The 14,605-nt window shown below is 47.0% G+C and overlaps 1 protein-coding gene across 3 annotated transcripts in view; it reads left to right on the top strand.

Annotated features, from left to right (window-relative positions):
* Nucleotides 1–14,605, top strand: part of HK1 (hexokinase 1) — a 72,053-nt gene that overhangs the window by 46,486 nt on the left and 10,962 nt on the right. For all 3 annotated transcript variants that reach the window (XM_068982367.1, XM_068982370.1, XM_068982369.1), the window contains 6 exons: nt 4,294–4,527; nt 6,970–7,274; nt 8,195–8,343; nt 8,681–8,800; nt 10,460–10,555; nt 12,411–12,510. In XM_068982367.1, coding sequence (XP_068838468.1) covers nt 4,294–4,527; nt 6,970–7,274; nt 8,195–8,343; nt 8,681–8,800; nt 10,460–10,555; nt 12,411–12,510 — 1,004 coding nt within the window. The remainder of the gene's footprint in view (nt 1–4,293; nt 4,528–6,969; nt 7,275–8,194; nt 8,344–8,680; nt 8,801–10,459; nt 10,556–12,410; nt 12,511–14,605) is intronic.

Here is a 14,605-nt window from a genome sequence, read left to right as displayed (position 1 = left end):
GGGGGCATGGGGCAGAGAAGAACGATGGGTCTCTTGTTACCTGCTTGAGTCCTGGTTTGCTGGGCTTCTCCTGAGGAGTATTAGGGCTTTCTGGGCCGGTCTCCCCTCTCACTTGGCTGACCCACCCAGGGCTGCTCTCCCTGCGGGCACCTGGTGGCTGCACATTAAAAAGTCATCTAGTTAGGGGCAAATGCTCCTTGAATGGTGTGATTACCAAAGATCCCCTTCTCCTTCACTCTCCCGCAGCCCCACATACAGCTGATCCTGGAGGTGAACAGGAACTGATTGAGCTCAGGCTTGGGTTAATCCCTCCTTGGGATATCAGGGTCTTCTCCAGACAGTGTTCCAGGGAACCCTACTGACCTCAAGATCATTAGGTGTTCCCCCGAAGAAAGGGTTTTGTGGCCACTAGGACTGGGAGATATTTAGAGAAGTCTAAGTAATCACGATGGTGTGATCACTCACCTAGAGCCAGACATCCTGGAAAGTGAAGTCAAGTGGGCCTTAGGAAGCATCACTACCAACAAAGCTAGTGGAGGTGATGGAATTCCAGTGGAGCTATTTCAAATCCTGAAAGATGATGCTGTAAAAGTGCTGCACTCAATATGCCAGCAAATTTGGAAAACTCAGCAGTGGCCACAGGACTGGAAAAGGTCAGTTTTCATCCCAGTCCCAAAGAAAGGCAATGCCAAAGAATGTTCAAACTACCGCACAATTGCACTTATCTCACACGCTGGTAAAGTAATACTCAAAATTCTCCAAGCCAGGCTTCAGCAATACATGAACCGTGAAATTCCAGATGTTCAAGCTGGTTTTAGAAAAGGCAGAGGAACCGGAGATCAAATTGCCAACATCTGCTGGATCATGGAAAAAGCAAGAGAGTTCCAGAAAAACATCTATTTCTGCTTTATTGTCTATGCCAAAGCCTTTGACTGTGTGGATCACAATAAACTGTGGAAAATTCTGAAAGAGATGGGCATACCAGACCACCTGACCTGCCTCTTGAGAAACCTGTATGCAGGTCAGGAAGCAACAGTTAGAACTGGATGTGTAACAACAGACTGGTTCCAACTAGGAAAAGGAGTACGTCAAGGCTGTATATTGTCACCCTGCTTATTTAACTTACATGCAGAATACACCGTGAGAAACGCTGGGCTGGAGGAAGCACAAGCTGGAATCAAGATTGCCAGGAGAAATATCAATAACCTCAGATATGCAGATGACACCACCCTTATGGCAGAAAGTGAAGAGGAACTAAAAAGCCTCTTGATGAAAGTGAAAGAGAAGAGTGAAAAACTTGGCTTAAAGCTCAACATTCAGAAAACGAAGATCATGGCATCTGGTCCCATCACTTCATGGCAAATAGATGGGGAAATAGTGGAAAACAGTGTCAGACTTTATTTTTGGGGGCTCCAAAATCACTGCAGATGGTGACTGCAGCCATGAAATTAAAAGACACTTACTCCTTGGAAGGAAAGTTATGACCAACCTAGACAGCTTATTAAAAAGCAGAGGTATTACTTTGCCAACAAAGGTCTGTCTAGTCAAGGCTATGGTTTTTCCAGTGGTCATGTATGGCTGTGAGAGTTGGACTGTGCAGAAAGCTGAGTGCCAAAGAATTGATGCTTTTGAACTGTGGTGTTGGAGAAGACTCTTGCGAGTCCCTTGGACTGCAAGGAGATCCAACCAGTCCATTCTAAAGGAAATCAGTCCTGGGCGTTCTTTATAAGGACTGATGCTAAAGCTGAAACTCCAGTACTTTGGCCACCTCATGCGATGAGTTGACTCATTGGAAAAGACCCTGATGCAGGGAGGGATTGGGGGCAGGAGGAGAAGGGGACGACAGAGGATGAGATAGCTGGATGGCATCACTGACTTGATGGACATGAGTTTGAGTGAACTCCGGAATTTGGTAATGGACAGGGAGGCCTGGCGTGCTGCGTGATTCATGGGGTCGCAAAGAGTCGGACACGACTGAGTGACCGAACTGAACTGAACTGAAGTGTTCATTAGCATATAAAAGAAAGCCTAGTTCACTTTGGTTAACTGGTCATTTCCCAAAATCCTTTTGTGCCTGAAGCACCCTCCCCACTCTTCCTACCCCATGCCCCTCTCTGTCTCCCACGCCCCAGCCTCCCCATTCTTTCACTTGTTCACAGCCACACATGTTCCTTGGCACAAGTTTGAGAAGCATTGGTTAATAGATGAGATAGGACAGATAGACATAGAAGGACAGAGTCCAGCCAGCAACCTGGCTTCTATCTTTTGACCTCAACATAAGAAACCCAGTCTTCTCTGTCTCAAGTCCACCCAAGGCCTGTTATTTGCAGGCCTTGGGTGGCTTGATGCCAGGCAGCTTGATGTAGCCGAATGTCTGAAGGGCACCTGTCCTGTGGCTGGTTCCCTTTGCCACCAGGTTCTATTCCTGGTTCAGGAGACTCCACATAGCCACGTGAGGCCACCTGCTTAAAGACAGGGTTAGCTTGATGCTAGAAATGCCCTTTCATCTCTGCATGAGGCAGTCATCCTACTGCCCATGCTGTGGTCCTCGAAATTCAGAGCCAGTGGCATCATTGCTCTGGCTCCAGGGAGAAGATGCTGATGTAAATGGAAAGGGGTTTATCTGAACCTGCTCTTTTCGAGTCCTGACCTTTGTCCTAGGACCTCTCCTTCAGGACCTGCAGCACTACAGTCATTAGGGAACCACACTACTGAGTTTCCAACAGTCTCCCTTCTCAGGTCCCTGCTCAGCTGTTGGGAGGGGAGGGAGCAAGAAATGTGTGGCTTATCTCAGAATCACTGACAAAGTCAGGAAATGCCTGCCTTCCTCTGGGCCTGTTTATGGTGTTGGCTCTTTGGTTACCAAGAAACAAAACCCACTTGAACTAGCTCAAGAAGGCATCTATGTTGTAATAAAGCCTATCTCAAAAAAAAAGAGAAAAAAATCTATTAAAAACCTCTTACCAGTGAAGATATATTGGAAGCATTCTCTTTAAATTCAGGACCAAGATAGTATCACCTGATTCTTTTTTGTTGTTGTTTCATTGGAGGATAATTGCTTTAGAATGTTGTAGTGGTTTCTGCTGTACAGCAACATGAATCAGCCATAAGTATGCCTATGTCCCCTCCTTCTTGAACCTCTCTCCCACCCCTTCCTACCCCTCTCGGTTGTCATAGAGCACCGAGTTAAGCGTCCTGTGTTAGTATCACCTGTTTCTATTCAGCATTGTCCTGGAGCCTTAGCTCCAATATTTTTTTACGAAAGAAAAAAAGAAAAGAAATTAAAGCCATAAGAATCCAAAAGAGAAGTAAAACTGTCATTAATTGCAGATGTATTTGTATGGAATACCAACATATCTAGACAAGTGATTAGAATAACAGAAGAGATTAGGAATGATATCTAGAGATAAGATATAAAAGTTAATTATATTTCTATGTATTGACAGTAATTAAAATATGTACATATTTTAAAATCTTTTAGACTAGTTTTAGAATTGCAGAAAAACTTCAAAGATAGTATATACCTCTTACCCAATGTTTCCCATTGTTAACATTTTAATACGGTACATTTAAAATACGTGTGTATATGTATTTTTTATTTAAGACAACATCTACAATAGTATTAAAGCTATACCCTCCAGGATATACTTTAAATCCAACAAAAGCTATACAAAGCATATATGCAGCAAATTATGCACTTCCCAGGTGGCTCAGTGGTAAAGAATCCACCTGCCAAGCAGGAGATGTGGGTTCGATCCCTGGGTGATGAAGATCCCCTTGGAGAAGGAAATGGCAGCCCACTCCAGTATTCTTGCCTGGGCAATCCCATGGGCAGAGAAGCCTGGCAGGCCACAGTCCATGGGGTAGCAGAAGAGCTGGACATGACTTAGCAACTAAATAACAAAAATGCAGGAAATGAAACTCTGACTGAAAAAATCGTGGAAGAATGTGTAAGAATCCAGGGGCATACTACAGACCCAGACCAGGAGATTCCCTCACATCTCTGAAGCACTGAGGCCTGGGATGGAAGCAGCTATTTCTCCACCAGTTCAGAGCCCATGTGGGCTGACCTCTCTTCTCCATGTGCCTGACATAACTTAACCATCACAGTTTTTCCTTCTGCTGCTTTCTGACTTCTTACGGAGGAGACCCCGTCTCGGGCATTTCTCCCTTGCCATACACACATGATGAATGGTCAGTTCACCTCCCCAGGACCTTCAAGCCCCAGTGCTCACAGCAGTGCACTGCCGGCTGTAGTCCTTAACTAACAACTTTTGGCCTCTGACTTCACAGGAATAAGGAAGGCCTCCACAATGCCAAAGAAATCCTGACCCGCCTGGGAGTGGAGCCGTCTGATGACGACTGTGTTTCGGTTCAGCACGTGTGCACCATCGTCTCATTTCGCTCTGCCAACCTGGTGGCGGCGACCCTGGGCGCCATCTTGAGCCGCCTCCGAGATAACAAGGGCACGCCCAGGCTGCGGACCACGGTTGGTGTCGACGGGTCCCTTTACAAGACGCACCCACAGTGAGTCCCCTTTGCTCTAATTGGCACTCAGTACCTGCCCTGGCTAAGGACCGTCTCCAGAGGTCAGACTTTTGCACCCAGTGAAAGTTTTTGGCAGATAAGACAATATCTAGCTGGACAGAAGGGTCAGAGTTGCCCACTTGGAGAAATATCTGGCTCTCAGCTGATTCCCACTGGTGTTGCTTCTGCACTGCTCTGGCATCTCTCCTCATTTCATAAGTCTTGTTAGAGACTTCTCTAGCTGCCAGGAGCACTGGGTGGAATGTGTCTGTATCGTCAATTCTCTTACTTGTCTGCATTTAATCAGGGACTGTCATTGTCACTGTAGTTTGGGTCCTACATGTGCTGCCCACATCCCTGTGTTAGAAGCTCCTGTGAGTTTCTAAAGCTCCCCAAACACTCAGATAGTAATTTTTAAAAACAGGCAGCTTGTCAGCACTTTGCATCTGCAAGCCGATGAGAGGTTAGGTTGTCAGTAATCCCCACTTAGGTGCTGCCCTCTTGTCTGTTGGGCTCCTTCGTGTCAGAAGCCGCCTTTGGCCACAAGAACATGGTTTGTATTTTTTTAAAAAGCTGAAGGTGAATTCTAAGTCTTTATGTACTGAGTTTTATTTGTTTATTTTAATTAATTTTTTTTTTGGTTTATTTTAATTAATTTTTTAAAGCTTTTTTTGATGTGGATCATTTTAAAAGTCTTCATTGAATTTATTACAATGTTGCTTCTGTTTTTTTGGCCACAAAGCATGTAGGATCTTAGGCCCCCCATTCAGGGATTGAACCCACACCCCTGCCTTGGAAGGTGAAATCTTAACCCCTGGACTGCCAGGGAAGTCCCTGTATTGAGTTTTAAAAATGACTGCCTATAAGATGTTTTTTTTAATTAAATACATGACCTCAGATATTCCTCCCATTGTATTTATAATGTGCCTGTGAAGTGGCTTTGCAGATACTGTGCCTTCATACCAGGTCTTGAAACAGTTAAATGAAGATTGACTTAGACTGAGATAATTCAGTGTTATTGAGGGGATAGGGTTTGAGCTAGTTAGCTGTTGTTATCTGCCAGGTTCACAAGAGTATTTGTAAAATTCTTGATAATGCAATTAGCCATTAAAAAAAAATTTCTTGGCTAATTTTTGCACAAGAAAGCTTAGGCATTTACATCACATTAAAATAATTTTCTAGTTGTGATAAAATATACATAATATAAAATTCACCATCTCAACCATTTTTTTAGTGTATAGGTCAGTAAATTTAAGTTCATTCATACTGTTGTGCAGCCATCACCACCAGCCATCTCTCGAACTCTTCATTTACAACATCATATTAAAAAAAATAACTGATTAAATACAGATTAAAATACAAAGTAACATACTTTTGGTATAGAAACTTCAAATAATTCAAAAAATGCCAGAGAGAAGCCATTTTTGATCCCATCCCCTGGAATTGACCATTCTTATCATTTTGGGGTTCTAAATTCCCAGTTTCCCAGCCTTCCATACTTACAACAGACCACAAACCTGGAGAAAATTCTGTGTCTTACTGAGTCCTGTCCTAAAGTCCTCTTCTAACCACTAAAAAATATCTCAGCTCTTGGGGACTGAGGGAAAGGGCCAAGTGAAAATGAAAAACAAGAGCAGTTCTTTATTGAGGCCCTGCTTAGCACCAGTTATTCACTGAAGCATTTGATGAACTCAGTTGCGTTCCTTCCTCATCATTGTCAGCCAGACGCTGTCATCTGCATTGACTCCAGGATTAAGTAACAGGCCCAGGTCCCCTGGTGTGGAAGTGGGGACTTTTTTTAAAGATTTTTTTATGTGGACCATTTTTAAAGTCTTTATTGAAGTTGTTCCAACACTGCTTCTGTTTTGTTTGGTTTTTTAGCCCTGAGGCATGTGGAATCTTAGCTCCCTGACCAGGGATCTAACCTGTACCCCTTGCATTGGAAGCCAAAGTCTTAACCACTGGACCTCCAAGGAAGTCCCTTCTGGTCTGACTTAAACACTGGGCTCTTTCTTAACCAGTGTACTGTATTATCTCCTTGTCATGGTGGACGACAGATTTTTGAACCCTGAATTTTCTGTACTCGATACAATTTTTTTTTTTTGGCTGCCTGGTATGTGGGATCCTAGTTCCCTGATCGGGGATCAAACCTGTGCCCCCTGCACTGGAAACATGGGGTCTTAACCATTAGACCACCAGAGAAGGCCCTCGATATTTGTATAATAATGAGAGCCCTCTCTTTTTGTGTGTGATTATGGGTAATTTCAGTTTTCCTTTTTTACCTGTCTGCGTTTGCTAACTTGTCTACAGTGGATGTGTTGTATGACTTGAGTAACGAGGAAAGTGAGTGTAGAAGATGGAATTAAAACGTGGAAAAAGAAGGGGATCCTAGAGGTCCCGACAGTCTGGCTCAGTCTGTATACTGTGCGCCCCGCGCCCCAGGTATTCTCGGCGTTTCCACAAGACTCTGCGGCGCTTGGTACCCGACTGCGATGTGCGTTTCCTCCTCTCCGAGAGCGGCAGTGGCAAGGGGGCCGCCATGGTGACTGCTGTGGCCTACCGCCTGGCTGAGCAGCACCGGCAGATAGAAGAAACCCTGGCCCACTTCAGTCTTACCAAGGAAATGCTGCTGGAGGTGAAAAAGAGGATGCGGGCTGAGATGGAATTGGGGCTGGGCAAGCAGACGCATGACAAGGCTGTGGTCAAGATGCTGCCCTCCTTCGTCCGGAGCATTCCTGATGGGACTGGTGAGGACCTGAGCTGGGGGCTCACACGTGCCTCCCGCTTCTCATCCCAGCGGCCGAGTCACTGCGGGGCTGCCGGGAGGTTGTCTTCTCCAGGGGATGCATTGACGCTGGGATGGGTGGCATGATTTTGGCAAGAGTTAGAAACTCACTCAAACCTCTCAAAGATATCTTTTCTATTTTTATATAGACCATTTCTAAAGTGTCTATTGAGTTTGTTACAGTGTTGCTTCTGTTTTCTGTTTTGTGTTTTTGACCATGAGGGATGTGGAATCTTAGCTCCCCAACCAGGAACTGAACTCACATCCCCTGCGTTAGAAAGTGAAGTGTTAGCCACTGGACCACCAGTGAAGTCCCTCTCTTCCATTTTTACCACCGACTTGCTTGCTGCATGTGAGACTCGAGGCAGCTGACCTCCCCTGGTCTGGACTCCCAGGCAGGTGCTGTCTTTAAAACCACAGCCCTGACTCCGAATTAGAAAGTATTGCTTAAAGAACAGAGCTGGGCGGATTCTGAAGCACTGAGATTGCTTGTAGGTCCTTTGCTAAACACAGTAAGGCAGAAGAAGGACACACCCAGCGCCTCCTTCCTAGGTGGAGAGTGTGAGAGGCCCGCAGAGGCCTGGGGAGTTTTACATCCAGGCACATTGGAGCTCAGCATCCAACCTGTACTGTGACCTTGCTGGTCCTGTTGGTTCATCCATGGGGCCTTTTGTCTTCTGGTGTGACTTGGAGACTGTGGTGGTCATGAGTTTGTGCCCACCTCTCTGAGCCTGGGCTGTATGCTGAGAAAAGACTTAACAGTTTCTCCCCTCTGTTTAATATGGGGTTTCCTCCCTTGAAAGTTTGAAGTCTTGGACTTACTGGCTGCCAGGAGGTGAAATTCACTCTTCTTGACCTTCTTGATGTTCTTGACTACAACAGAGAATGGTGACTTCTTGGCCCTGGATCTTGGAGGAACGAATTTCCGCGTCCTGCTGGTGAAAATCCGTAGTGGGAAAAAGAGATCGGTGGAAATGCACAATAAGATCTATGCCATTCCCATTGAAATCATGCAGGGCACTGGGGAGGAGGTAAGATAGTGTTGCTTTTCCCTCGCCAAGGCACGTGTGCGTCACATACGTGGCCAGTAGCATTGCTGGACCCCAGAGCCTCCATGTGATACGTGCTGCAGTGCAGCTGGGTCCGTGCAGCCCAAAAGTGTCAGGTACATTCAGCCCGCCTGGGCTGAGGATGCTCAGGCCCCTCTGAAGATCCGAGGGAGGGCAGCTTGCTCTGCCTGTGTCATTGTGTGTGCGTGTGTCTGTGTGTGTGTGTGTGTGTGTGTGTGTCTGTGTGTGTGTGCGCGCGCGCGCGCACTGAGGGTGTGAACCCAGAGGTGCATGAGTAATCCCTTCTTTTCTTCTAAAGCTGTTTGACCACATCGTTTCCTGCATCTCTGACTTCCTGGACTACATGGGCATCAAGGGCCCTAAAATGCCTCTGGGCTTCACATTTTCGTTTCCCTGCAAGCAGACGAGCTTAGATGCGGTGAGTCTCTTTCTTTCCAGGCCTCAGACATCGGGCAGCACTGACCGACTGTTGGCCAGTGTGGGTCAGCCCTTGAAGCCTCCTCCAGACTGTGTGTCACCCCTCGATTCTGGACAATTTAGCTGTCACAGAGGGTTGACCCAGCTCTTACGCCACACCCTCCAAAACATCTTCAGACTCTATTCTTCTTTTATCATTTAAAGCATGTACCTCTTCTGGGCCTCCAGGCAAAAAGAATCTCACCCTCCTTAGTGTTCCCTGTTCTCATGTTGCCTGGTTGTAGCACTTTTTACCCAGTTTTTAGTGCTCTTCTGTGTCATTCTTTTCTTCAACGTCATTTGACCCTTGAGCCAAGGATCTGTGTTCCCCACAGGCCCTAGCCCAGTGTGCTAGCAGAAAAGACGCTTAATAAATGTTTATTCAGTAGATGGAATGACACAGGGTTCAAGGTCAGGGCTTGAGCACCTGCTGAGGACTGAGAACACTAGGCAGGCAGTTCCTGTCCTCAGGGAGCCCCCAGTCTAGTGGAGCATCCCAGCCCTTAGACCAGCAGCTCCAGCACCACGCTTAGGGGTCCTGGTGGGGCCGGGGGACAGTCCATGTGAAAGGAGCTGACTGTTCAGAGTCGTGCAGGCAGGCCCCGTCCTGTTGTTGCGGGTGCCCGTGTTTTCCCAGGTAGGGGTATGGCCAGGGAGGAAGCCGTGGTGCTAGCATCGCATGACATAGGTCTTAGGCCAGGGTTTGCAGCGTATGACTGGCAGCAGTTGAGACGCTAGGTAGGGCCACCTGCCTCTGAAGCCAGTTAATCCAGTCACAGTGCTGACTTAGGGCTTTTTCCCTCTTAAAGGCTTTGAGATCTCAACAGGTGGATCCATGTAAACTTGTTTCTGGCAGTTTTCAAGGGTGGTTTTTTAAAGGTCTGGTGGTTTTTAAAAGCAGTTCACTTGTACCGTCATCATAGTGAGTACACAGCAAGCAAGCATATAAACTACAGTCCAATCAAGCCTAAAGTTGACTTTAGGTAGTAACAGAGTTACTAAAAGTTTGCATTTCTCCACTTCTGTTTTTGGCAAACTGTTCTTCAGGGGAACTAGTTGGTGACACCACGGGCAGCACCATTAACTTTCTATGCCCAGTTCAGTTCAGTCACTCAGTCGTGTCCGACTCTTTGCGACGCCATGAATCTCAGCACGCCAGGCCTCCCTGTCCATCACCAACTCCCGGAGTTCACTCAGACTCACGTCCATTGAGTCCATGATGCCATCCAGCCATCTCATCCTCTGTCGTCCCCTTCTCCTCCTGCCCCCAATCCCTCCCAGCATCAGAGTCTTTTCCAGTGAGTCAATTCTTCGCATGAGGTGGCCAAAGTACTGGAGTTTCAGCTTTAGCATCATTCCTTCCAAAGAAATCCCAGGGCTGATCTCCTTTAGAGTCTCCATCTGTGAAGTGGCGCTTATAAACCAGACCACTGTGAGAACTGTGAGAAGGGGGCAGGCCTGGGAGGACTCTTCATATTCTACTCGTTGTGCCTCCGACGTTCCAGCGTCATCTCACTGTACTGTCTTAGCAGGTGTTTACTCTGGAAGGAGGGAGTGGCATTTTGTGTTCTGCCTGGAAGGATTAATGACACGAGACTCTGCGGGGCCCTTCTTGTTGCAGGGTATCTTAATCACCTGGACCAAAGGTTTTAAGGCAACCGACTGCGTGGGGCACGACGTAGCAACCTTACTGAGGGAGGCGATAAAAAGGAGAGAGGTAACTATTAAAAGGATGTTTTAAAAAATCCTTACTACTTTTTTTCAGGTTATGTTTTGATTTTTTGGCTGCACCACATAGCATGTGGAATCTTATTTCCCCAAGCAGGAATCGAACCCTCGGCCCTTGCATTGTAAGCTCAGAGTCTTTTTTAGAATATGTGCTGCCGAAGCGAGCACTAAGCTCAGAGTCTTAACCACTGGACTGCCAGTCTTAACCACTGAACTGCTCCTTTCTTCAGATTATAAAAATTGTACTTGATTGGGAATTCTCTGGTGACCCAGTGGTTAGGACTCCACAGTTCCACTGCAGGGGGCACAGGTTTGATACCTGGTTGCAGAACTAAGATCCCACCAGTCACTCTATACCACCGAAAAAAAAAAGGTTGTACTTGTTTGTTGTATAGAATTCAGTCGATACAGAAGTATGCAACAAGGGTACTAACATTCCCCCCACCCAATGGCAATAAAATATCAGAACAGTTTTGTGTTATTAAGGGATAGTTTAAGGAATGTAAAATCATGGCTCTCCTCTAGCTTGAAAAAGGGAAAATCAGCTCTTGACTGTGGGGCACAGCCTGGCACTGTTGCGGGGCACAGCTGCCGTCACAGCCCCCCTGCGACAGTGATGGAATCAGGTGAGAAAGAAGCACTCCGTCATCACAGCAGAACTTGGCACACACTCGGAGATGGCCCTGCCTCCTGACAGCACCCAGTCCAGAGCCAAACCCCACTTCTTGGCACCCTCCCTAAAACCACCAGCACAGGCTCAAATCCTAGACTTGTGCTTTCTAACACATTCTGAGTCACCCCATGGGATGTGTTTGCCTGTGTTGCAGCCAACCAGCCAGGAAGCCCAGCTTTATCTACTGTGGGTGCGTTTCTATGGGTATGGTCTTTGGCTGGAGGACGTTGACAAAATGTAAAATAAAAAATTAGCTCCTTAGTTAATGAGGAAATCAGTAAGAAGTTAAAGAAAACAGTCCATTCAAGTCTCTCTGGTTCAGAAGAGCAGATAAATACACAGGCAGTTAGAAAAGCTGAAATGAATAGGCATGAAGAGGAGCCGGTTGATCCTAGAAGAATATGCTAAACAACAGTTAATATTTCATTGAAAAGAAATCTGATGACTCATTTTGCCCATTTCACAAACTTTTAGTGTTCTTCCAATGTACTTTCCATGTGTATACAAATAAACACACATTTAAAAAATGGGAGTCATTCCATATATACTATATTACAGCTGCTTGGGTTTTTTTTTTTTTCATTTAATAGGAAACCAGGAGTCTTTCATGTTACTATATAGAGGCCAACCTCACTCGCTTTCTTGGCTGCACAGGATTCCAGGGTTTGTCTGCGTCGGGCCTTCCATAGTCCCCTTTGATCTGCATTCCAGTTGTTTCTCCTGGCTCTCCTGAGTTACGGAGAAAATACGCTTGTATGTGCCTTTGTGTACTTGCTTGTCTGGACAGATTCTGAGACATGGATTTGGTATTTCCGTCACGCCCTCTGAAGGCTATCATTTTTACCTGCCAAGACAAAGAGCTGCGTGGCCGTGATTCCTCGGCTTTTCCCCATCCCACGGTGCCCTCTGGGCTGCCTCTCTAGTGCTCAGTGCCATCTCGGAAGTGGGTAGAATGCATTCTTTCTTCCGAGTTCAGGCTTCAGATGCACCTTTAATAGCAGATGCTTAGTGAAGGAGCATCTCGTTACCTTTCACAGGCTGTTAAGGAAACAGTTTCAGATGACGCACCAGCGGCTTTCTGACTGGCATGCAGCAGAGTGAACCTGCAGACCTCAAGCTGGGCAGTGCGTGTCCTTCCCCTAAAGCTAAACTTGTCTTTTTCTTTCCAAAGGAATTTGACCTGGACGTGGTGGCTGTGGTCAATGACACGGTGGGCACCATGATGACCTGTGCTTATGAGGAGCCCAGCTGCGAGGTTGGACTCATTGTAGGTGGGTGTCCTGGAAGGTCTTTTTCCGCGGCAGGGAAGGCTGGGTTTTCCTGTTTTGTGGAGCCCTGAGTCAGCATCTCGGTGCTTGGTGGGAGACATCGTACATCTGTCGGCACTGTCCCCTTACACCTCCAGAGTTGCATTGTAGACTGAGGCTGCAGGGCTCTCCAGAGGTTTCCCCTCCTAAAACTCACCCCATGAGGGTGAGCAGAAAGTCAGAAACTGAACTCTCCGGGAATGAGGCTCCTGGTGGCTCTCATGGCCCCAGTGGACAGGGTGGGAGGGCCTGGAGCTGACCTGCTCAGCAGGGCAACTCAGAGGGCTTGTATGAGGGACTTGGGCAGGTGTTGCAGGGCCAGGTCTGTGGCTGGGAAAGAAGCAGAGCCTACTCTTTTCCTGACTGCAGAGAAGGGCCAGAGGGCAGTCTGGATGCCATTTGGCCTTCAGCAGCAGTGGCCCGCCAGCTGCTGAAGAGGGAGGCACGTTACTGAGCCAAAACCTGGGTCCGCTCACCCAGTAAAGCCAATCCACCAACACTGGTTTATGGTGAAGGAAAAACCACTTTTTTTTTGATAGAAAAAGAGGTAGTTTATTAGCATAGGATAAAAGTACAGCATTTATTGTAAGGCGCCATACAAGGAATCCAGGACAGTCAGTGTTCAAAAAGTCTAAACTCCCCAGTTGGTTTCAGCGAAGCCATTTTAACGGGCTTCCCTGGTGGCTCAGATGGTAAAGAACCCACCTGCATTTCAGGAGACTGGGGTTTGATCCCTAGGTTGGGAAGATCCTATGAAGGAGAACATGGCAACCCACTCCAGGATTCTTGCCTGGAGAATCCTATGGACAAATAAAGAAGCCTGGTGGGCTAAAGTTCATGGGGTCCCTAAGAAGGCCACATGAGGGAGGGAGTCCCAGAATGTGATCAGCTCGTGCACAGTTCTCTGACTGGTTGAGGTGAGGCAGCAGGGTGGTGTCACAGGGGTTAACATTATCAATCCTTTGGCTCCAGCAGGCCTGTGGGCTGTGTGCCCAAGGTCAGCAAGTATCTTCCATTTGGTGAGGGTTTTGGCATCTGTAACACAACTCAGGGAATGTTCTTCAGACGTATTATCTAGGCACTTCAGAGAGGAGCTAAAGCAGACAGTGTGGGAGTAGGGTCTGTCCAGGGAAAGCCCCGTAGGGTCCTGCTTGGTTATAGGCAGAAGGATTATCTTTTGGCTTTTCAGCTTGTTCCTTTATAATCCAAGTAAGGATCTGGGCCTTGAGAGCACAGAATTCCAGAAGCATCTTTATTTAGGTTGCAAGAAAACCATTTGTTTAACTGATCCTGCTCCTAGTCTCAGGAATGCTGAGAAAAGGCCCGGTTTCTTAGTCAACACCTGCAGACCTCCCTGGGCAGAGAGGGTTAGCACCCTGCTGCGTAGACCTGGGCGATTGGGAGAAGACCCCAGCAGGCTGCCTTCCTGGTGCCAGGAAGACCTTTTCTTTTATTAATCCACTTTTGGCTTCAGTGGAGATTTAAAAGAAGAGGAGCAGCTCCAGGGGAAGGTTGGTTGAGGCCTGACTTTGGGGCTTTGTTTCTTTCTTTCTTTTGCAAAGCTTGCTTTCTCCTGGTCCCTTCCCCTTTCTGCTTATGAATGGCCTTAGGTATGAAATGCAAAGCTAGAGTGACTCGGCACTTTCTCTGCTTCCTGCCTGAGTCAGACCCACAGATGTAAGGGCAGGGGTGTGGGGGAGGTGTAGGAGGGGTTCTGCTGCCTTCAAACCACTCTTTGCCATCAATTGATCTCTGCGCAGAACTCCCCCAGCAAGAAGTATGGTTTGCATATTTTGGTTTTCTTTGTACCCCTTCCATTTCTGGGCCTCTTCTCTCAATTTTACCCTCTGGTTGAAAGGGAACTGAGAAAGCAAAAGTAATCCAGTGATGTTAATCCAAAACTGGGTTGGCTTCTTGGTGGGCATTGAGCCAAAAGACACAGCCAAACCAAAGATCAGAAGGAGAACACTGGGGATCTTTCCCAAAGCAGTGTCTCCTACAACAGAAAAATTGGGGAAGTTTTAAGCTAAGGGTACTTGCACATTCATGAAATACCTTG

The sequence above is a fragment of the Capricornis sumatraensis genome, chromosome 10 (genome assembly GCF_032405125.1).
Source record: "Capricornis sumatraensis isolate serow.1 chromosome 10, serow.2, whole genome shotgun sequence".
In the NCBI taxonomy this organism is placed as follows: domain Eukaryota; kingdom Metazoa; phylum Chordata; class Mammalia; order Artiodactyla; family Bovidae; genus Capricornis; species Capricornis sumatraensis.
Note: the sequence above shows the minus strand (reverse complement) of the source record. Positions and strands in the feature narration are given on the sequence as shown.